The sequence below is a fragment of the Drosophila albomicans genome, chromosome X (assembly GCF_009650485.2).
Source record: "Drosophila albomicans strain 15112-1751.03 chromosome X, ASM965048v2, whole genome shotgun sequence".
Classification (NCBI taxonomy): Eukaryota; Metazoa; Arthropoda; class Insecta; order Diptera; family Drosophilidae; genus Drosophila; species Drosophila albomicans.
Window position 1 is genome coordinate 712,334 of NC_047627.2, and position 22,753 is coordinate 735,086.

The 22,753-nt window shown below is 41.8% G+C and overlaps 3 protein-coding genes across 7 annotated transcripts in view; 2 read left to right on the forward strand and 1 right to left on the reverse strand.

The window, feature by feature from the left end:
* Nucleotides 1-713: 713 nt before the first annotated feature.
* Nucleotides 714-22,753, forward strand: part of LOC117577689 (lambda-crystallin homolog) — a 95,351-nt gene continuing 73,311 nt past the window's right edge. Inside the window, exon 1 of one of the 3 annotated variants that reach the window (XM_052001927.1) lies at nucleotides 714-719. The gene's annotated coding sequence lies outside the window, so the exon portion shown is untranslated. Of the gene's footprint in view, nucleotides 720-3,878; nucleotides 3,884-14,644; nucleotides 14,650-22,753 lie in introns of those variants that run through there. The other 2 variants (XM_052001933.1, XM_052001932.1) reach the window with 2 other exon arrangements.
* On the forward strand, nucleotides 726-17,480 carry LOC117578214 (hormone receptor 4). Its single transcript, XM_052001876.1, is given in 7 exon segments — nucleotides 726-2,051; nucleotides 7,058-9,929; nucleotides 10,022-10,170; nucleotides 11,176-12,582; nucleotides 12,693-12,811; nucleotides 13,884-15,048; nucleotides 15,110-17,480. Coding segments are annotated over 7 exon segments (7,551 nt in total). The 5' UTR covers nucleotides 726-790; the 3' UTR covers nucleotides 15,688-17,480.
* LOC117578055 (putative GPI-anchor transamidase) lies at nucleotides 18,311-22,538 on the reverse strand. Of its 3 annotated transcripts, none has more exons than XM_034263188.2 (7): nucleotides 22,377-22,538; nucleotides 21,810-22,321; nucleotides 21,631-21,748; nucleotides 21,459-21,569; nucleotides 21,240-21,400; nucleotides 21,068-21,183; nucleotides 18,311-18,405 (listed from the first exon to the last, which is right to left on the reverse strand). In XM_034263188.2, exons 1-6 carry the CDS (start codon nucleotides 22,461-22,463, stop codon nucleotides 21,093-21,095), a joined length of 1,080 nt encoding a protein of 359 aa, XP_034119079.1. In that variant the 5' UTR covers nucleotides 22,464-22,538; the 3' UTR covers nucleotides 18,311-18,405; nucleotides 21,068-21,092. The 3 variants fall into 3 exon arrangements, with proteins under 3 accessions (XP_034119079.1, XP_034119078.1, XP_034119077.1); XM_034263187.2 differs by lacking the exon at nucleotides 18,311-18,405 and adding an exon at nucleotides 20,623-20,672; XM_034263186.2 differs by lacking the exon at nucleotides 18,311-18,405 and having other exon boundaries at nucleotides 20,623-21,183.

Consider the following 22,753-nt stretch of genomic DNA (forward strand, 5'->3'; position numbering starts at 1 on the left):
TCATCATACAATCAATCAAGATAACAAAAACAACAACAACAACAACAATTCCAAATGCACTCTCGTCGTAAGTGTGTGTGTCTGTGTCTGTATGTGTGTGTGCAAAATTCTTAACGGTTAACGGATTTACGCAGTCAGCAATGCAAGTGATCTAATTGCTGTCCTCTTCCCTCTCACACATACACAGACACACACACACTTACACACAAACTCACCTTGTGGATGGCGAGAGAGCAAAGTGCATTCATCTCATATACCATTTTACTCAGTGTGCATTTCATACCAAAAACAAAAAAAAAAAATAAGTGAGCGAGATAAAAGGATATGTGTATGTGTGTGCGTCGGCTTTTGCTTGTGTGTGTTGTGTATGCGCCAATTCATTTTATTCTTTTTTTTTTTTTCGTTTTTGTTTTTCTTTTAGTTCATTTTTTTTGCATTTGCTCAGTTTGTTCAACTGTTGTTGTGTCTCTTCGACGACTCTCTGCTGTTGGGTCTCTCTTTCTGCGTGCGTGTGTGTGTGCGTGTGTGTGTTATCGATACAAAACTATCGATTGATCGATTAGTGATCTCAGTCAACAACAGCAACAACAAAGAAAAGACAGAAAATATTCTATTCGAATCAATGTGCTGCCAGCATGCGTCATAACTATTGGCGCCAACGATTCCCAGCGCCAGCCATGGCACCTACCTAACTGCAACTGCAACAGCAACAGCCACAGAAATTGCAGCTGCGTCTGCAACATCAGAAGTGAAGAAGAACGGCGAAGCTATCGCAAGCAAAGCAAGTCAAATGAATGTGAATCAAGCAGCAGCGCTGAGTCTGGAGCCAAAGGTGACAGCTGCTGCTGCTGCTGCTGCTGCTGCTGCTGTTGCTGCCTCTTCTGCTGTGCTGGTGGCCGATGCTGCAGCAGCGGCAGCCAATGCAACTGCAACTGCAACAGCCAAGTCCAGTGTCGAGGCCAAGCAGAATGGTCAGCATTCGACGCACGAGGAGACAACGCCGAGGGGCATCAATGGTCACCACAGCAACAAGAGCAACAGCAACATTAACAGCAATAGCAACATCAACATCAACAATAACAACAATAGTCGAAGAAGCAGCATCGATGACGATGAGCAACTCAACAGCGACAACGACCACAATGTTGCTGGCAAGGACGCCGGCAGCAGCAGCAAGTTAACCATCATCAAGACACCGCTAAACAAAACGTTGCTCAAGAAATGCAGCAACAACAGCAACAGCAACAGCAATAGCAATGGTAACCTGCCGCATGCTGCTGCACTCAACAACAGCAACACCAGCAGCGTTGTCGTCGTCGCTAGCGTAGTCAACGTCAACGTCGACGCCGACGCTGACGCTGACGCCGACGTCGACGCAGATGCCGACGTTGATGGCGATGGCGATGCTGATGCCGATGTCGATGCTGAGGCGGACGACGCATTGAGTTTTGGCTGCGATTCCGGTTTCCAAAGCGGAAATAACAATGAACAAGAACAATTTATGAATGATAATCATCATCATCATCATCATTACCATCATCATTATCACCATCATGGCGAGCGCGAAGGCGATCACGATAACGATAACTCAAATGCGAATGCGAACGCAAACGCGAACGATAACGATAACGATAATAGCAACGATGTTGACGCTGACACTGCCACTGCCGCTGCGTCTGCGCTTGCAACACCAACAGCAATGGCAGCAGCGGTAGCTGCAACAGCCGCAACATCCTGCTCAACGTCCGAACATGTTGCAGCCGAACAGCAGCAGCACCATCACCAGCAGCAGCAGGCGGAACAGCAACACCAACAGCAGCAACATGAGTTTCTTGTGAAAGGGGCAACAGCAACATCTCCTTGCACGGCGGCAACCAAGGCAGCAGCACAAAATGCTTGCACTCAAAAGTGCAGCAAGTGCAATTCTCACAACAACAACAGCAGCAACAACAACAATAATAACAATAACAGCAATAACAACAACAACAACATTCATTACAACAACTACAATAATTATTATAAGAAAAAATCTCGTATGCCGCCCATTTGCAGTTAGTATTTTGTTTCGTTCTGTTCATCATATTCATATTTATCGTATCATAATCAAACGCCCAACCCCGCCCCCCCCACCGTCCCATCCGCAACCAAACACACACACACACACATGCTCCAAACACTCCCCAGCAAAAAACAAAACAACCAAAAAAGAAAGCAAGTGACAAATGAAATGCGCGCAAAAAATGAAAACCATGAGACAACAATTGAACGATAATTGGCAATAGCAACAATCGATTATTCGATACACACAAAAATCCAAAAATCAAAAGAAAAAATTGAATATTCATTTTGTCGTTTGTGCCAAGCTCTGCCGCGATGTGGCAAGTGCGGCATGCACCTCTTACAGATCCTAAATGCTTACCACGAGTACAACCACAACCACAACCTCAACCTCAACCTCAACACCAAAACCAACTACTCCAAAAACATCCTCAACAAGAACTACAAACATAGCAGCAACCAAAACAAAGCAAGCAATTGCAACAAGTATATCAACAACAAATTACCAAACCCAACTTGAAACAGAAAAACTGAAATTCAAACTAAATCGAAATCAAAATCTAAATCAAAACAAACAGAAAAAGAAAAAGAAAAACAAACAATTTTCCAATCGGCACACAAAATTCTTACGCATTCTTTTGCAATCCAAATTCAAGAAACGAATCGGCAACAACAAAATTATGACATCCATAGGTAAATGTGTAAAAACATAAAACAAAAAAAGAAAAACAGAAAATTACAAAACCAAATCATTACTAACACCACTTGGCTTGAATCTTAACCTATGATAAACTGCACCTACCTGCTATTCTATGTTATTATTATGTAGTGTATGTTATATCTTCAATTAATATATAATTGACCTTTAACAACTTTATCTACCTATCGAATATAATATTTATTCGAAGACAGTTAGCCATTGCAATATATCAATCATTACCAAAATGTATTTCCTACCGAATTTGATAGGTCTTTAATCTGTTGTTAGTTATTTACGTTCAGTTCTAGTTTGAAATTTCTTACATGCTTTATCTAAAAAAAAAGAGATCGCATTTCTTTATTCTAAATTTCTAAATTCAACCGAAAGAGATTTGTTATCAAAAAAATAAAAAGGAAAACAATAAAAAAAACTTCGAGATAGTAAAGGAAAATATAAATGGATAATTTGATTTAGTAACGAAAAATAATTACAAATTACAGATAGCTTTTGTATTTTATGGCAAATTTTTAAAATATGAATAAATGTCTTGATATATTTTAGTATTTTTCGGTGTTAGTATTATAATTTAATAATAATGCTGCACTGTAAATAAATATCTGAAGTAAAGCTATTACTACATTTTAGTATTTTTCTCAGTATATAAATTTGGTATTTTTTAACAATGATACCGCTCAGTAGCTTTCTTGTCTTAAATGAAAATTTACAATACCTAACTGAGATAACAATTAGGAAAATAAAATATCGAAATACATTAGGCGCAGATATCATACTATCTATCCATACAGTAGTAAATCGATATCACATTTCTTTAAAGCATATTCTCGAGTGTTTTCTGAGAGATTTGTTAATTGTGTTCGAGGGAAGCTCAAGAGTGCTGTGGCAGTTGCACTGACAATGGCAGTGACAGAGAGAGAGAGAGTGCGGGGAGGGAGTTGCAGTTGTAATTTTGCAGTTAGGAATCTTTAGCAACAATTGGGAAGCTTTAATTGTGTTCTTGTTTAGGCGTCGCAGGTGCGTGTGCAAGCGACATGAGCAACAGCTGTGAGTGTGTGTGTGGGTGTTGTTGATGTTGACTGTTGCTACCACGCGCCAACACAGCCACAGAAACAATAGCAACAGCAACAGCAAGAGAGCTACAGATACAGATACAGATACAAATACAGATACAAATACAGATATACGCAGCACACGCATTGAGTTTTTATTGTTTAGAATAATCTTGCGCTTGATAATGAAAATAGGTCAAATTTTAAAAATACACACACAAACGCGACATTGTCGACGGCGGCGTCGTCGGCGTCGTTGTCGATTGCTGTTGCTGTTGCTGCTTGCTCGGCAAATGATCGTGGCATGCGTAGCGACGACATTAGATAGATACACACAAGCGAACGAAGATAGCGAGAGGGAGAGGGAACTGAGAGGGAGGGAGTGAGGGAGAGTTGGGCCAACGCACCACAACTAAAGAGCGTCACTAATTGAGCGAAAGAGACAGAGAGAGAGTGTGAGTGAGTTGGCGAGCGAACGATCGCTATATTTTTTTTTCAGTTGGCGATCGAAAGTTCAGCTCCCTTCTCCTCCTCTTTCTCCTCCTCCTCCTCCTCTCCCTTCTCCTCCTGCTACTGCTGCTTGCAACAGCTTGCAACACATGCGCTTATCTTCACACAGAGAAATGCTGATAGCGTTCTACCCCCCGCGTTCCACTTGGATCCGATCGCATCGCTTTGCGTCCATTTGTTTGTCGTTTAATTTTGACCCATTTCGAGCAGAGTTGATGTCTTTTTTGTCGCGCGAAGACAAGCGAATGATCAGCGAGTAGCTAATTAGCCGGCATGCCCCAACGCACGCACACACACACACACACACACACACACACACACACACACACACACACACACACACACACACACACTTATCACACACATTGATACGTCAGCAAACACAACCAGTTTGTGCTTGGCTCTTTTTTGTGGGGAAGTAAATGCAAATTTTGTTTTGGCCATTTGACCAGCAGCAGCAGCAGCAACAAAAAAAACTTCCGCAAAACGCAAAGCAGCAAAAAATGGCAGCAACAACAACACACTCAACTGATCGATTATAATGTGTCTGATTCACTTGGCGATCAGTAGGCGCCGAACAATAGAAATAACTCCAACTGAAGCTTAAGTTATGACTGCTTTCAAAAACTCTTTAATTTCGCGAATTTGATAGCTTAACAATCGATAATTCAATGACTTACTGACTCATTTTGCAGCTTTGATCGATAACTCGACGCAGATCAGTGATTGTTTCTAGTCCAGTTTATCTCTCTCTCTCTCTGTAGGATATGCGAAAATGTTAATTCGAATCTAATCGAGATTGAAATTGAAAATTCTAAGCGCCAAATCAAGTTTGACAAGTTAACATCCATGCGAAACGATTAACTGACTAACTAACTGTCGCAGCAAAGTCATGGCCATGGGAATCGTAGTATTGCCAACTCCCCAAGAAAAACTTATCTTCTCTCAAAAATAAATAACGTTGCAGTTCCGAAATATTTTTATCAAAATCTGTATAGAATGGGTCATAGGGCAGAAATATGTATGTATATAACGGTTTGATCCCAACACGAAATGCATATAATATGTAGGCAGAAGAACATTTCGTATTCTAAAACATATTTTGAATAGCAGAATATCAATATAAAAATATAATAAATATTTCGGTATTTTTTTGGTATATTTTGTATATTGATATACGAACAGTATACAGTATACAGTATTGTTTGTCGCAATATTAATTTGGTATATGTTAACAATAATATGGCAGTGGAAATTAATATATGAAATAACGCATTTGGCTTAATTTAGTATTTTGCCGGTATTAATTTGGTATGTTTTACCAAATTTACCGCACTTCAAATCAATATACGAAATAAAGCTTTTGTTATATTTTAGTATTTTTGTCGGTATATTAATTTGGTATGTTATACCAAATATACCGCACTATAAATCAATGTACGAAATACAGAATTTCGCATACCTTTATACCCGCTACCCATAGGGTAGAAGGGTATTATAACTTTGTGCCGGTAGGAAATGTATGTAACAGGTAGAAGGAGGCATCTCCGACCCTATAAAGTATATATATTCTTGATCAGCGTCAACAGCCGAGACGATCTAGCCATGTCCGTCTGTCCGTCTGTGTGTCTGTCCGTCTGTCCGTATGAACACCTAGATCTCAGAGACTACGAGAGATAGCGTAATTTTAAAGCTAGAGTTGCGAATTTTGGTATATATAATAATAACTATAGTAGTTATGATTCAGATAAAAATTGTCGAAGTTATTAAAGAAATACTTTTGTATGGGCAAAAACGCCTACTTACTAGGGATCTTAGTTGCTTTGGCTGACAATCTGATATATTGTGCCGTCTATGGTATATTTTGAATGCGGTACTATGTGGATATACCACATATACAATTTGGTATATTTTGAGTATCTTTGCAGTATATTCGGTATATTTTAAGAATAATACCGCAAAATATATTGCTTTTATTCAAAATGGGTAGCGTGTATCTCACAGTCGAGTACACTCAACTGTAGCTTTCTTACTTGTTTTGCATTTCTGTCAATTAAATATACTGCACTTTAAATCAATATCAGAAAATAAGCGTTAGAAATTATAAAACCGGATTATAAATCAATATGTGAATTAAGCTTTTGTTATATTTCAGTATCTTGGGGTTATATTAATTTGATATATTTTAACAATAATACCGCTCAGTAAAAAAAATATATTATATATAATATTAAACTCTTGCTCAGAAAAAAAGATTATATATTTCTTGACAGATTTTTATGTATTTTGTTCTTAGACGTGATTAAATATGATTGATTTTATATACATATACATATATATATTTTGAAGTCTCAAAAAATATTTTAAGCATATTTATTAAAATCATGAACTTAAATGAATATCAGTTTCATAAACTTTGAAAGAACCAAGGAAAATAATCTGGCTTTAAAAAATACTTCTTACTTTACGCTGTCAGACAATATTTATCAGGAAAACAAAAAACAAGATGATGCTACCAATTAGACATTGTTACAGATTTAAAAATTGATTGATTATTGTCATATTATTTTCAAATGTTAACAATTGCATCTGCAGCAAGCAGAGCAGAGATAACAACTTGTTTTGGCTGCTGAAGAGCAGATGAGATGTAAAGACGTGATTATTGTTAGACTAACGTATTGCGTATACGCACGGTGTGCGCTTGTTCTTGTTACCATTGCAGGAATTATGACACTGAGCCGTGGCCCGTACAGCGAGCTCGATAAAATGAGCCTTTTTCAAGACCTCAAACTCAAGCGGCGCAAAATTGATTCAAGATGCAGCAGTGACGGCGAATCGATAGCAGACACATCCACCTCGTCGCCGGATCTTTTGGCGCCGATGTCGCCGAAGCTTTGCGACAGCGGCACGGCAACAATGCCGCTGCCATTGCCGCTGCCGCTGCCACTGCCGTTGCCGTTGCCACTGCCGATGCCGCTGTCGCTGGCATTGCCGCTGCCAGCGCTGCCATCGGTGACGGTGACGGTGACAACGGCAGCATCCACATCGGCGGCAGCAGCAGCTGCCGTCTCCACATCATCTTCGTCATCAGCATCAGCATCGTCATCGGCATCGTCAACAGCAGCAGCATCAGCGACGACACCGTCGTCGTCCTGCCCGAGCAGCAGCATCACGATAACCCCAACAGCAGCAGCCGCAGCAGCAGCAGCCACGACGGCAACATCAACAGCTGCAACAGCAGCGACTGCAACAGCAACTACAACCACAAAGCATCAACAGACTGAAATTCATTCATCGAGCAACGCGATCAGCGCAGCAGCTGCCTCGACGGTAATGTCGCCGCCACCGTCAGCGATGACGCCGCCATTGGCGCTCGACAACGCGGCGGCGGCGGCAACAGTTGCTGGCGGTGCGGCAGGATCGCGTGGCACGCCGACACCGCCGCACAACAATGGCGGCGCCTCGAGCTCCAGCAACGGCAGCAGTCGCGCCTCGCCCGATTCGCTCGAGGAGAAGCCATCGACAACAACGGGTCGCAACAGCAACAGCAACAGCAACAGCAACAGCAATGGACTGCTCAGTAGCAGTAGCAACAGCAATAGCAAGGTTAACAGCAGCAACAACAATAATAATGCTGGCGGCAATCTGAGCGTGATCAGGAGCGTGAAGGAGGAACGCATTCAGGCGTCGCCCACCAAAATGCTCGTCTATCTGCAGCATCAGCAGCAGCAGCGGCATGAGCGAGAGCAGCGAGAACGTTCCAGAGAGCGAGAACGGGAAAGAGAACGAGAACGAGAACGAGATCGAGAAAGGGAACGCGAGCTGGTGGAGCGGGAGCAGGCGACGACGGGACATGTGACGGTGCTGGTGACGCCGTCGCGCATCAAGGCCGAGCCGCCGCCCTCCGCCTCGCCCTCGTCCACAACACAGCGAGAAAGGGAGCGAGAAAGAGATCGAGAACGAGAACGAGATCGAGATCGAGAACGAGAACAGCAATCGCTAGGAAGCTCGAGTTCGATCAGCTCGTCCCAGCAACATCTGAGTCGAGGAAGTCCGCCGTCTCCGATGGCGTCGCATCATGGCCATGGCTACGGCCATCCGCATGCTGGCCATCTGCATGGCCACGGCCATGGACACGGACACGGACACGGACATGGCCATGGACACGGACATGGGATGGCGCCGTCAGCGATTGTGCAAACACATCATCTGCATCAGCAGCTGACGCAGCCACTGACGTTGCGGAAAAACAGTCCGCCGCAGGAGCTGCAATTGCCGCAGCTCTCGATGCAGTCGATGCAGCAGTTCAATCTGCATCATCTGCTTGGTCAGCAGCAGCAGCAACAACAGCAGCAACAACAACAACAACAACAGCAGCAGCAGCAACAGCAACAGTCGCCGCAGCATTTGCAACAACATTCGCCGCATTCGCTGATTCGCGTCAAAAAGGAACCAACAACAACAGGCGGAGGAGGAGGCACCGGAGGTGGCGGTGTCGGTGTCGGTGGTCAGGCACAGCGACACCTCTCGCCGCATCATCATCAGCAGCACCAGCAGCAACAGCAGCAACAACAACAGCAGCAGCAGCAGCAGCAACACCATCAACAGCAACAACAGCAACAGCAGCAGCAACAACACCTCCAACAGCAGCAACAGTCGCTGATGCACTCGGCCACGCTGCAATCGCTGCGTCCCTCAAGTCGCGATGCAGCCATACTGTTTCGCGTGAAGAGCGAGGTGCAACAACAGGTGGCTGTGGCAGCAGCAGCCGCATCCTCTGGCCTGCCACCTCATCTGATGCAACCATCCGCTGCAGCTGCGGCGGCGGCAGCGGCTGCTCAGCGCATGGTCTGCTTTAGCAATGCGCGCATCAACGGCGTCAAGCCAGAGGTGATTGGCGGTCCCCTCTGCCCCTCGCCGCATCCTTCGTCATCGTCGTCCTCGTCGCAGCTGTCGCCGCAGACGCCGTCACAGACGCCGCCCCGGGGCACGCCCACCGTCATCATGGGCGAGAGTTGTGGAGTGCGCACCATGGTCTGGGGCTACGAGCCACCGCCGCCCACAGCCGGACAGCAACAGCAGCAGCAACAACAGCAGCAGCAGCAGCAACAACAGCAGCAGCAGCAGCAACAGCAGCAACAGCAGCAACATCAGCAACAGCAGCAGCAGCATTGCCTGCAGACCGCATCGTCACCGTCGACGGGCTCCATAACGCCGACACACACGCCGGGTCCGGTGGGTCCGGTGGCACCGCAGAACAACGAGGAGGCAGCCCAGCTGCTGCTCTCGCTGGGCCAGACACGCATCCAGGACATGCGACCGCGCCCACATCAGTTCCGCACACCGCACGCCCTCAACATGGAGCGTCTGTGGGCCGGCGACTACTCGCAGCTGCCGCCGGGGCAATTGCAGGCGCTCAACCTGAGTGCCCAGCAGCAGTGGGGCAGCTCGAACTCGAACTCGAACTCCAGCGGCAGCGGACGCTCCTTGGAGGCGCCGCACGAGCCCACGGACGAGGACGATCAGCCGCTAGTCTGCATGATCTGTGAGGATAAGGCCACAGGTCTGCACTACGGCATCATCACATGCGAGGGGTAAGTCGAAGTCGTAGTCACACCTCATCCTTTCATCCTTTCCTCGTTTGCTAACACATGTTTCCCATTCTGTTTTTCTTCCCTCTCTGCAGCTGCAAGGGATTCTTCAAGCGCACCGTGCAGAATCGTCGCGTCTACACGTGTGTCGCCGATGGCACCTGCGAGATAACCAAAGCACAGCGCAACCGTTGTCAGTATTGTCGATTTAAGAAATGCATCGAGCAGGGCATGGTGCTGCAAGGTCAGTATACTCTTCCTCTTCAGCAACTTTTCATTTGAACATAATTTGAATCGAATCAAACTTGCTTCAATTCCTGAAATGTAAACTCATATATATCTGGTTTGTAGTTAAGAAAGCCACAATCGACTATTCTCGCAAAACAATGCGGTATTATTAATATAATATATCAAATGAATTAACTGGAAAAATACTAAAAATATACAAAAAGGTTAAACTTGTACTTGTTCAATCTCGAAAATATAGCGAAAGCTATTTTTGGTATATTGGAATGTTTGTGCTTCTTTAACATCGAAAATATACTGAAGGTTATACTTGATATAATGGTATATTTGTGCTTGTTCAACATCGAAAATATACCGAAAGCTATATTGGTATACTTGTACTTATTCGTCTTCTTATCAAGCAAAAAAAGAAATAAGATTGCTACACTCGAGTCTCCTCGACTCGGATACACCCGCAAAATCATGTGGTGTTATTTTTAAAAATATACCAAATTAATATACTTGACAAATATTAAAATATTACGATGGCTATATTCGGTATATTGGTATATTTGTACGTGTTCAACCTTGAAAATACACTGAAATTTGTATTTGGTATATTTGCACTTGTTCAACCTTCAAATATACCGAATTAATGTACTGGAAAAATACTGAAATATACCTAAGTCTATATCTAGTATATTGATATACTGCCATCTGCCTGTTACATACATTTCCCTCAAGCAAAAATAAAGAATATCCTTCTATCCTGATATTTAGTGCGAGATATCACACCAAAAACTACATAAAATCCAGATCGAATGGAAAACTTGTCCAATTGAAAAAGAAAGCAACTAAAGAAAATGCTTCGTGAGCTAAATTTTCGTTTTTAACTATTTCGAGATGTGTTCATATCTAATGTGCATTTGCGCATGACAGAGTTTGAAAAGCGATCGAATACTTTCATCAGCTAGTGTACACAACTAATTTCAAGAAATTCCTCTCATTTTTCGATCCCTGTCAGCCGTGCGGGAGGATCGCATGCCAGGTGGACGCAACAGTGGAGCCGTCTATAATCTGTACAAGGTGAAGTACAAGAAGCACAAGAAGACCAACCAGAAGCAGCAGCAACAACAACAGCAGCAGCAGCAACAGCAGCAGCAACAACAGCAGCAACAGCAGCAGCAGCAACAACAACAGCAACAATTGCTGTCGCCCATCCATCATCATCATCCAGCAGCGGGACACGGTCATCCATCGCAGTTATCACCGCATCATCTGCTCTCACCGCAGCAGCAACAGTTGGCGGCAGCCGTTGCTGCTGCACAGCATCAACACCAGCAATCGAAGTTGTTGGCGGCGGGGCATGCGGCAGCGGGGGATCTGAAGCCAATGTTTCTGGGTCCCGTGCTCAAGGCGGAGCATTTGCAGGCGCCGCCAATGCACAGTCCAGCCCAGCAACAGCAGCATCAGCAGCAGCAACAGCAGCAGCAGCAATCGTCGCCGCATCTGTCGTTGTCCTCCCCGCATCACGTGGCACCACCAACAGCCAGCCAACAACAGCAGCAACAGCAGCAGCAACATCATAACCATCACCAGCAACAGCAGCAGCAGCAGCAACAACAGCAGCAGCAACAGGCGTCGCTGCCCGCACATCTGATGAATGGCACCATACTGAAGACTGCACTGACCAATCCCAGCGAAATTGTCCATCTGCGACATCGACTCGATTCGGCGGTCAGCTCATCGAAGGACAGACAGATCTCTTATGAGCACGCGCTCTCCATGATCCAAACGCTGATCGATTGCGATGCCATGGAGGACATTGCCACGTTGCCGCACTTCAGTGAGTTCCTCGAGGATAAGTCGGAGATTAGCGAGAAGCTCTGCAACATTGGCGACTCCATTGTGCACAAGCTGGTGTCGTGGACCAAAAAGTTGCCCTTCTACTTGGAGATACCCGTCGAAATCCATACCAAACTGCTCACCGACAAATGGCACGAGATACTCATCCTTACCACGGCTGCCTACCAAGCGTTGCACGGCAAACGCTCCTCCAGTGGAGCTGGCGGTGGCGGTGGCAATGCAACGACCGCTACGGCATCGAGTCCCGGCGGCAACATCAACAGTAACAGTAACAGCAACAGCAACAGACACGGCTCACCAGCACCGACATCGACGCCGACGACACAGCTGCCGATGACGCTGCACAAGGATGATCCCGAGTTTGTCAGCGAGGTCAACTCGCATCTGAGTACCCTCCAGACCTGCCTTACCACCCTCATGGGCCAGCCCATTGCCATGGAGCAGCTGAAGCTCGATGTTGGCCACATGGTCGACAAGATGACCCAGATCACGATCATGTTTCGTCGCATTAAGCTCAAGATGGAGGAGTATGTCTGTCTCAAGGTTTACATATTGCTGAACAAAGGTACGTTCTCTCTCTCTCTCTCTCTCTCTCTCTCTCTCTCTCTCTCTCTCTCTCTCTATCTCTCTCTTTATCTGGTTATTCACTACTCTCTCTTGATTTTCCCTCAGCAGAAGTGGAACTGGAAAGCATACAGGAGCGTTACATTCAGGTGCTGCGCTCCTATCTGCAGAGCTCTTCGCCACAGAATCCCCAGGCGCGACTCAGCGAGCTGCTCTCCCACATACCCGAGGTAAGTGTGACCAACCAGTGAAGGCAGCTTGTAATCAAATCACTCTATAGATCAATCATTAACTAATGCTTTGCATTTAGTCAACCACAACCTCAACCATTGAGTCTATCAATCAAACATTCATCTGAATTCCTGCACTTCAATTGCACTCACTATTAACTGGTCATCAATCATTCAATCACATTCGAGTTATGCTCAATCAAGCCAACTTCTCAATCGTCTAATCGAGCAAATGTCACTCAAGCAAGTAGACAACACTAATTCAAGCAATCAATCAAAACAGCAGCCAAGCATTTATTCATATAGGCAATCAATCATCCACTCAAAGAGAAAATGAATGAAGTAAACATAGAAATGTCAATCAATCAATAAATCGCAAATTAATTCAATTCATTTAACAAATCAATCAAATAATTCAACATCAGTCAATCATTCAATCACACTCGAGTTATGCTCAATCTATTCACTAATGTAGCCAACACCTCCACACTCTCGTCTAATCGATCAAAACGTCAATCAAGCATGTAGACAATAATAATTCAGGTAATCAATCAAAACAGCAGACAATCATTAACTCGTATAGGCAATCAGCCATCCAACCGAAGAGTAAATAAATGAAGTAAACATAAAAATTTGAATCAATCAATCAATCACAAATTAATTTGATGCATTACACAAATCAGTCAAATAACTCAAAATCAGTCAATCATTCAATCACACTCGAGTTATGCTCAATCACTTCACTAATGTAACACCTCTGTTTTTGAGTAAACAAATCAATCAAATCGCCAATTTCTCAATCGTCCAATCGCGCTAACTTCAATTAAGCAAGTGGACAACCATTAACTCATATAGGCAATCAATCATCCAACCTAAGGGTAAATGAATGAAGTAAACAATGAAATTTTAATCAATCAATAAATCAATAAATAATTTGATGCATTACACAAATCAATCGAAATAATTCAACATCAGTCAATCAATGATTGAAGTCTGTCATTAATTTTCTACTATACCCTTAAGCCACACATTACTGACTCAATCATTTAATCAATCAAACGTTTGATTGCAGATTCAAGCGGCAGCCAGTTTGTTGTTGGAGAGTAAAATGTTTTACGTGCCCTTCGTGCTCAACTCGGCGAGCATAAGGTAGCAAATGCTTGAGCACGGCCTGTTGCCAGCCACTAACCACCAGCCGCTGCCAGCCAACAAGCCACAGCAGCGTCAACAGCAGCACGACCCACAGCAGCAGCAGCAGCAACACTTGACTCCGCGACGCAAATCGAAGATGCATCAACAACAACAACAACAGTTGCAGGCGCAGGCGCAGGTTGCTTTGCTGCTCGATTTGCCAAAGATTAAGATTGAAATTGGGACAACGGAGCAACAGCAGCTGCAACAACCATTATTGCTGCCGGCGGCAACAGCAACCACAACAACAACAGCAGCAACATCGTCCGCATCGTCGTCGTCCTCATCGATTTTGAAGAATTCGCTGCTGAGCGGCGCGGCAGCAACATTGGCAACACTAACAGCTGCTGCCGATCAAATAGCGCGCAACTCGGCGACAGCAACAACAATCGATGGAGTCAACAACAATAAGAATAGCAGCAGCAGCAGCAACCGTAGCAGTAGCACAGCAGCAATGGTGCAGGAGGCATCAAGTAACAACAGCAACAATAACGGCAGCAGCAACAACAGCTTAGAAGAGAGCAAAAGACTTGAACATCAACAGCAACATCAGCAGCAACAACAACAACAGTATACATCAATTCTACAAACGGCCTTAATGTCACAACGTCCAATGGCAGCTGCCACATCAACAGTAACAGCCACAGCAACATCACCGATAGTAGCAACATCATCAACGAGCGCAACCAGAGCAACAACAACGACAATGACGACTGCAACAACAACAACGCCACCGCCAGCGCATGTGCTCAAAACGGCGGTGACATTGGCCAGTCTAAGTGAGATAGCAACAGCACGACAGCAGCAGCAACAGTTGCTGGCGATGCAGCAACAGCAACAACAGCAACACAAACTGCCTAGAAGAATAATCAATTTGTCAAGCAACACTGCCACAGGCCCAGGAGCAATAACGATCACTGCCAAACCAATGCCAAAGGCCTTGGAGTTGCGGCAACGCAACAGTAACAGCAACTGCAACAACAGCAACATCGACAACAATAGCAACAACTGTTCGAGTTCGTGTCAGAGTCAGAGTCAGGCGAATGGTAAGCAGCACAATGTGTGATCCATGTGATTCAGAAGCTAATGTTCCATACCAATTGCTAGCAGCAGCAGCAACAACAACAACAACAACAACATCGCTGCCCAATGGCAACTGTTGTCACGTGCCGGCGACAACAACCAGCACGGCGACAATACATACGCAGACGGATGACATGTTGCTGGCAATGAGCGATGCTGCAACAGAAATAGCAGAAACAGCAACGGCAACTGTCACACCGACTTCATTAACAATGCGCCCAGCAATGCAACAACAACAACAACCACAACAACAATGGAATGCCGTGTCGACGACGACGACGGCGACGACACAGATACAAGCACAGCCACAACATCAACCAGCAACAATACCACATACCACAACAACAACAGCAACAACCACAGCACCATACAACAGCAACAATAACAACAACAACCACAACAACAACAACAACAACAATAATAATAATAGCAACAACAACAACAACAACATGATTAGTAATAATAATAATTATAGAAATATAAATAATTATAATGCCGCTGCCGCTGCCGCTGCCACGCCCATGCGCCCGCCTACGCGCACGCCCGTGACCTCAGCTTCTGTTACTGTAGTTGTGTTCAAAACAATGTTACCTGATGACTGAATTATTTTAGAATCGTACACTTAAAGCATGTTTTTTATTATCATTATTATCGATTTACCGATTACCGATTACCAATTACCAATTACCGATTACCAACTACCAATTATCAGCTATCAATTAACAATTATTACTACATGCATAACAAATGTAGAAAGAGAGTTTAAGCGAAAGAACGACAGAGAAAGAGAGAGAGAGAGAGAGGGAGAGGACGCGAATTCGCATTATTCGATATATGTATTTCTAATTTTTTTTTTTTTTGTTTTTTTTTTGTCGTTTATTCAAATAAGTTTCGTCACACGCAAATTGTTAGAAACCTAACCTACAAAAATGTATAGCCTAAAATCTAAAGCTGTAACCTAACCTAGAAACTAGCACAGTCTGCATACTTCACACACACACACACACACATAAACTCACACACACACGCACTCATGCTGAACCGAACAAACCAAGCTGAGAACACAAGACTGCAACAGAGAGAAAGAGAGAGAGAGAGAGAGAAACAGGAAAATGAAATAGAAACGAAATGGAATGGAACAGAGTTTGGCTCAATTCGGTTCGGTTTGATTTTGAGAGCTGGATTCCTGTGGTTTTAAACGGCATTAAACGCAGATGTGTTTTTTAACTAAATCAATTATGCTTTTACTACTATATTCTTTTAAAACACACACACACATACATACACGCGAACGTTTTATTACAGACATATATACATAAATAACAAATTATATAAACTTTTTTTTGTATTTGATATTTGATATTGTGTGCAAATTTTAAAAGAGAAACGAAAAGCAAATGTAAGAAAAAGTAAAAAGAGAAAATACAAAAAACCTAAGTTAAGTGTTAACATGTATCATGATAATGAGATCAGTTAGGATGAGTTAAGTGCAAGTGCGAGCGAGAGAGAAAGAGAGAGAGCGAAAGAGTAGCCACATACACACACACACACATACTCTTACTCACTCACACTCACACGAACACACAGCTAAAGAATAATGCGCATTGTTGAGTGCAAAGATAATTGCAAAATGTTTTTTTTTATATACATATATATACAAGAAATAAAAATTATATATTATAATTAAATATATATACACAGATCTGAATAGCATATACATTGTGTTGTATGTATACAAAAGGAAAAGCAAACCACATAAAGAATATACACACACATACACATATATGTATATATAATACAAATATATATATATATATTATATACATATAGAAACTGTAGTCGTATTTAGCTAGTTTTACTGTATTCGTTTTAAGTACTTTTTGTAGAGAAATTCACACACACCTACACACACACACACACACACACACACATACACATAGGCTGCAGGCGAAAAATGGGCCAAGGGGAGGGAGGAAATAAAGGGCGCTGGGCTGGTGTGAACTTATCGATATACAATGTTATCGATAACACAGAATGCGTAATTTCTACTTTAAATTATTACAATGGCATATTATGTAATGTTAGTTTAATAAACTGCAACACACACACACACACACACACTACTACATATATACAAATTTAACTCACACGCATACGCCCACATACACACACACACACAGACACACCACTACATACTAAAATACATTTAATAATAAGCATTAAATACGCATAATATTAATGAAGATGAAATCGATCGAGAAATGAGAAATGAGAAATATGCATACAAGTTTTACATCTGTTTGTATGTTTGTATGTATGTGTATACACTTAAAAACAAAACAAAAGAAACTAATTATAGTTATTCATTTATATACTATACATTTATCTATATATATATATATATATATGTGTATATATATATATATATATATATACATATATATATGTAACTCTATTTTTTTTTATTATTATTATTATTACGATTACGATTATGATTACAATGATCTATACATACATATATATATATATACATGGTATATATATGTAGGTACTTGTGTGTATATGTGCCTATATACATACACATACTAAACACATATAATTACGCATAGTACATACAAATTACATTATATATAATCATGTACACACACATACATATGCATATTGTACGTATGTATCGAGATATATACATATATACAACTGTGTATATCCTCTTTTTTTATCGCGATCGCGTCGAATCGTCGAAATACCCCAAAAACGCCCCACGTAATTGGGGGCTTCATCGATTGCCGATTGTTATCGATATCGTCGCACTACCATTTATTGTAAATGTATTAATTTTGTTGATTTTTTTGCTGTCTGTATACATTTTTTTTAACAACATTTTTAATAAATGTAATTCTTAAATATTTTCATTTTTTATTTGCTCCTTTTTTCCCTGCCCTGCCCCCAGCCCCTTGCCCCAACACAGCCCAGAACCCGAAAACGAAAACGAACCCACGAAGGTCCTCAACACTGCAATTGGAATGTGCGTCGAATGCTTGAGAATGTCCTTGGAAAGTTCCAGATTGGCTTTGGCTCAGTGCACAATCGAACGAAAATGTTGCATACTTTTAGGAGAGATTTCCATTGCACCAGTTAACATTATCCCCAAAACGTTGATAGCTCTTGAAATGGACCACGACAATATTCGTATGAAGCACACACTTGAAATGATATCAAAATTGGTTTCCTATCACACGTAAAACATATGGTACATTATTTATTCATTAGCATACAAATTGTTTAGAAAATGCTGATTTCTTCGCCATCGAGTCATTAATCTGTAAAAATGAAGGAGAATATTATGGTTATTATGATATTGAAGTAACTGACAAAACTCCTTGCTTGCCATACATTTTTCCGCCCTCGCACACATCCACATCCACAAACTCAAACACACACACATACAAAAATACTATATAGTAGAGAACCAGATGATGGACAGAGAAATATACCGAGAAAGTCAAATGAGAACATAATGCGTAATCTATGTAGCTAAGAAAAGTTTAAAGCAAGAGTCTGACATAAAATTGCCTTCAAGTTGTTTTCAAGATTTTCCGTAGAGTGTGTTTTTTTTAAAGAATAAAAAATACGAAAATGAGAAAAAAAAAACAAAATGAAAAATAGGAAAGAATTAATATTAAAAGTACGTATAAAGGACACAGCATAAAATATAGGCATAAGTACTTAAGGATATGTAGCAAATGTCATGAAAATGAATAAGAAACATAAGAGGAAAAGAAAAGAAAATATATAACAAAAAAGAATATAACAATCTAGCAACTTTTATAAGGCATAGCAAAGACATCTGGAGAAGAAAAAGAAAACATAATGGACATAATGATAATGACAATGATCGTGATTAAAGACGATGATACCATATTTTTGCACTGCGTGTTATCAAATAAGTGTTAGGCATTAAATCGTAACTGTATTGCATTGCATTTGAGCTAGAAATGGACAAGAAGAAGAAGGCCTCTCTGATAAATCCATTCTATATATCGTATATATAGCTTAGCATCCCGTTATATCCAGCTCTAAACCGCATATACTACAATACATGCATATAAACATATTTATATACAGATTATATACATACGTAGGCAAGATACGAGAAGAGTTGCACTGACAATGGCACCAGCAGATCCAATCTTAATCGATAGCCGATAGACGATAGTCGATAGCCGATAAACCATTACCCTCTAAGCCTAAGCCAGACCGTAATCTTCAAAATTTGGTATCCTCTTCTTGGTTTTGCTCTAATGTCATTGTAAATAACGAGTAACGAGTAACGAGTAAGCAGTAACGAGTCACGCGCATAGAAATGCACTTTGCAAACTGGTTTATTGTTACAATTTCCCCCCGTAGCACCATCCTCTCTCATCCTGACATCTCCTGGCATCCATAACGATTAGTTAGCTAATTTTCAAGACACGAGCAAAGTGAAGTAAGAAGAAGAAATCCATTCCAATACCCAGATGCGCACACACCAATCAAACTAACCGAAAATCGAAATCGAAATGAAACGAAAAGAAAATAAATCGAAAATGTAGATGATCCTAAGTAGTACTCACTGTTCCACGGGCAGCACTCGCTAAACATGATAATGCACCACATGATATGATATTTCATACGATAAATGCTCAAGCCGACAAAGATATGTACAATGTACATATCTATATATATCTTGCATATAGCGAAATCGAGAGCTATGAACTCATTATTGAGCGTGTAATGCCAGTTGCGAGGAGAGTAACAACTTTTTATGGTGCTTAACTCGATCTTGAGAACAAAATCCCTTTAATACTTACATAATCGATAATCGATAAACCTAAAACTCAAACAATGGGACTGATGCAATAAAAGCTAATGAAACACATATATATACAAATATATATATATATATATATATATATATATATATATATATAATCGATATTATCTGGCATTTTTCAACATGATTTCACACAATAACAAGAACAACAACAAAAGATTTATTCATATATGAAAATGAACGAAAATAATAACGATAGCAGATAATTATAATGAAAGAAAAACATGTAGATCCTTCCATACGTTAAAGAGTAATCGTCGTCCTGTGCAAGTTCTGGACGATCTCGACACGTTCAGGAAGTGAACAGCGCAAGAAATGCCATTGTTACTCTTTAAAGATGTTTTTTTTTTTTTTGTGTATACCAAATTAGCGAAAGGATGTAAACGAAAACAAAGAAAAAAAAAACAAAAATAAAATGATGAATTAATACTGTTTTTTTTTTTCGTGAATTCATGTGGATTCTACAAACTGTAAGAGTGCTTGTCGAATGAAACAAATTTTTCGAACTTGCCTCATACCTTTTATATAAGTATACAAGAGATATTGTATGTATGGTTTTTGTTTATTTTTCATTTTTTTTAGATTTGATATGAATGTTACTTGATGGATTAGAGAGCGTTTTGATAGTAAGAAGAAAAAGAAAGACGACAAAAACAAAAGTATAATTTAAAAACAGATATATTTGATGTAATTACAATGCGGAATGCGAATGATCTGAAAGAAAACCCAAAAAAGAATTGTTAGCAAATAGACAAATGAAGGTGACGGAAATTCAAATAGATTTTGAGAATGACGATGACGAAGTGTGAACTAAGCCCATAATTGAGAATTTTAAAGCACGATACGAGATCACAAACACAAAAAGACACACTCACACACACACACACACATATATAAATTTAATAAATTACACATGTATTAATAATAATATTAATAATAATAATATAATATAAATTAATGAAATGAAATGTATTTACGAATAAAGTTAATATTATCACATGAAATGTGTACAACATTCGACTTCATTTTCTCTCTCTCTTTCTCTCTCTCTATCTCGCTGTCTTCCTCTTTCTGTCTCTCCATCGCCATCTCAACGCAGTAATCCTTACCAAAGCTAGTCTATGTACATTCAGGTCATTTCAATAATTCAGCTGTGAACTGTGGCTCCATTATGATCTTGAACTCTTTCTTTGGCTGCACATTTGCAACATCGTTAACAAAGTCCCTGCGAATCGAATGATTAAAGGAAATATCTTTCAAAATGACGACAACAAAACGTACTCTTCGTTGGCCAGCGTCACATTGATGCGTTCCGTGGAGACGCGAGTGGGCCGAATAGCGCCAAAGAAGTCGGTGATGGGCACCTTATGCGGATCCCGACGATAGAGATCCTTGCGGACACCGACAGTCGAGATGCAGACGCGCTTGGGACACACTTGCAGCTGCAACATGAACAATTTGGTTACAGGCTCCTTACAAAATACTCGAAAATTGTCTTACAAATTCGCCAATTGTCCGCTTACTAAAGGGCTGAACCTTCTCCAGAAACTCAAGTGCATAATAAGTGTAGCGATCGATCATATAGACGCCAATCGAGGGATCCACATGATGCTGCAATGAGGCACACAAGATTAGCAATCGCTTGAGTTGATGAGACTAGCGCAACACCTACCGATAACGAATCCTCGCCGACCAGACTGCTGGCCACCGCCAGAACATTAGGTGAGGTGAACTTCTCATAGAGCGAGGCCGCCTGGCAAGTGTCCACCATAAAGAAGAGTTCGTTATAGCTGCAAGGAGATTGATAAAGTATCCACAAAAAAAGAGAGAAAAATTGGCAACTAGACGCACCGTTTCTTTTCCCACATCTGCTGAATGCCATCGGCCAACTCCTGACTGGTTATCTCTTCTGAGTCCTGGAACTTGAGAAAACCGTCACCACCATGTCCCGTCAAATAGATCAGCACATTGCTGCCTGCATCAGAGAGCAGCTTCTTGGACCGTGCCGTACCATTCTGAGTGCGTCCCGTGAGCAGACGCACAAAGTTTTCCACGGTGACCTCGTAGCCGCGATAGTCGACCTCCACATCATCGCCATACACATTGATGTGCTGGTTGGCATTGTTGTACACCTGACCTGGGCGGGGATTGCGAGCATTGCATGCCATGTCGTCGGCAATCATTAGAATGATTTGCGAGTCAGGAATGCCCAGACGCTTCACGGAACGGTAGATAGAGAGCACGTTGGCCACATGACGATAGTTGAACCAGAAGCGCGATGCATCCACCAGCACCGCCCAATTATTTGTATGCGTCGATTGCTGGGCGGCATTCACAAAGCTCTCGGGTAACGTTGTGTGATCCTATATAATAGATGATATCAATCAGCATTTGTGCATCCCTTGGCTCTCTACTTACCGCAGCGCAGCCCGCAATGAAGATTATACACAACACAATTCCTTTAAGCAGCATATTTTGTTTTACTGTCATTTTAGTGTTTTGCATTTAATTTTGTGTTGCCGGCGTTGTGTGTTGTCAGCCCTGTTCCTGCTGTCAGCGCTGCCAGAGCTGTAAGAAAAACAGCTGTGCGCGCTGCCATGCATGTGACGATAATACGAGGTGGCAACGCTCGGCTATGCAAACTGTATTAAAAATGGCCATTTTTCCAATGCATTTTATGGCTATATAAATAGCATTTATGCTACATTTCTGCCTTAAAACATGTAGTTGACAATCTCAACTAACTGTTACAACCACGAAATATCCATAAATCGAGCTCTAAAAGTTCTAAAAAA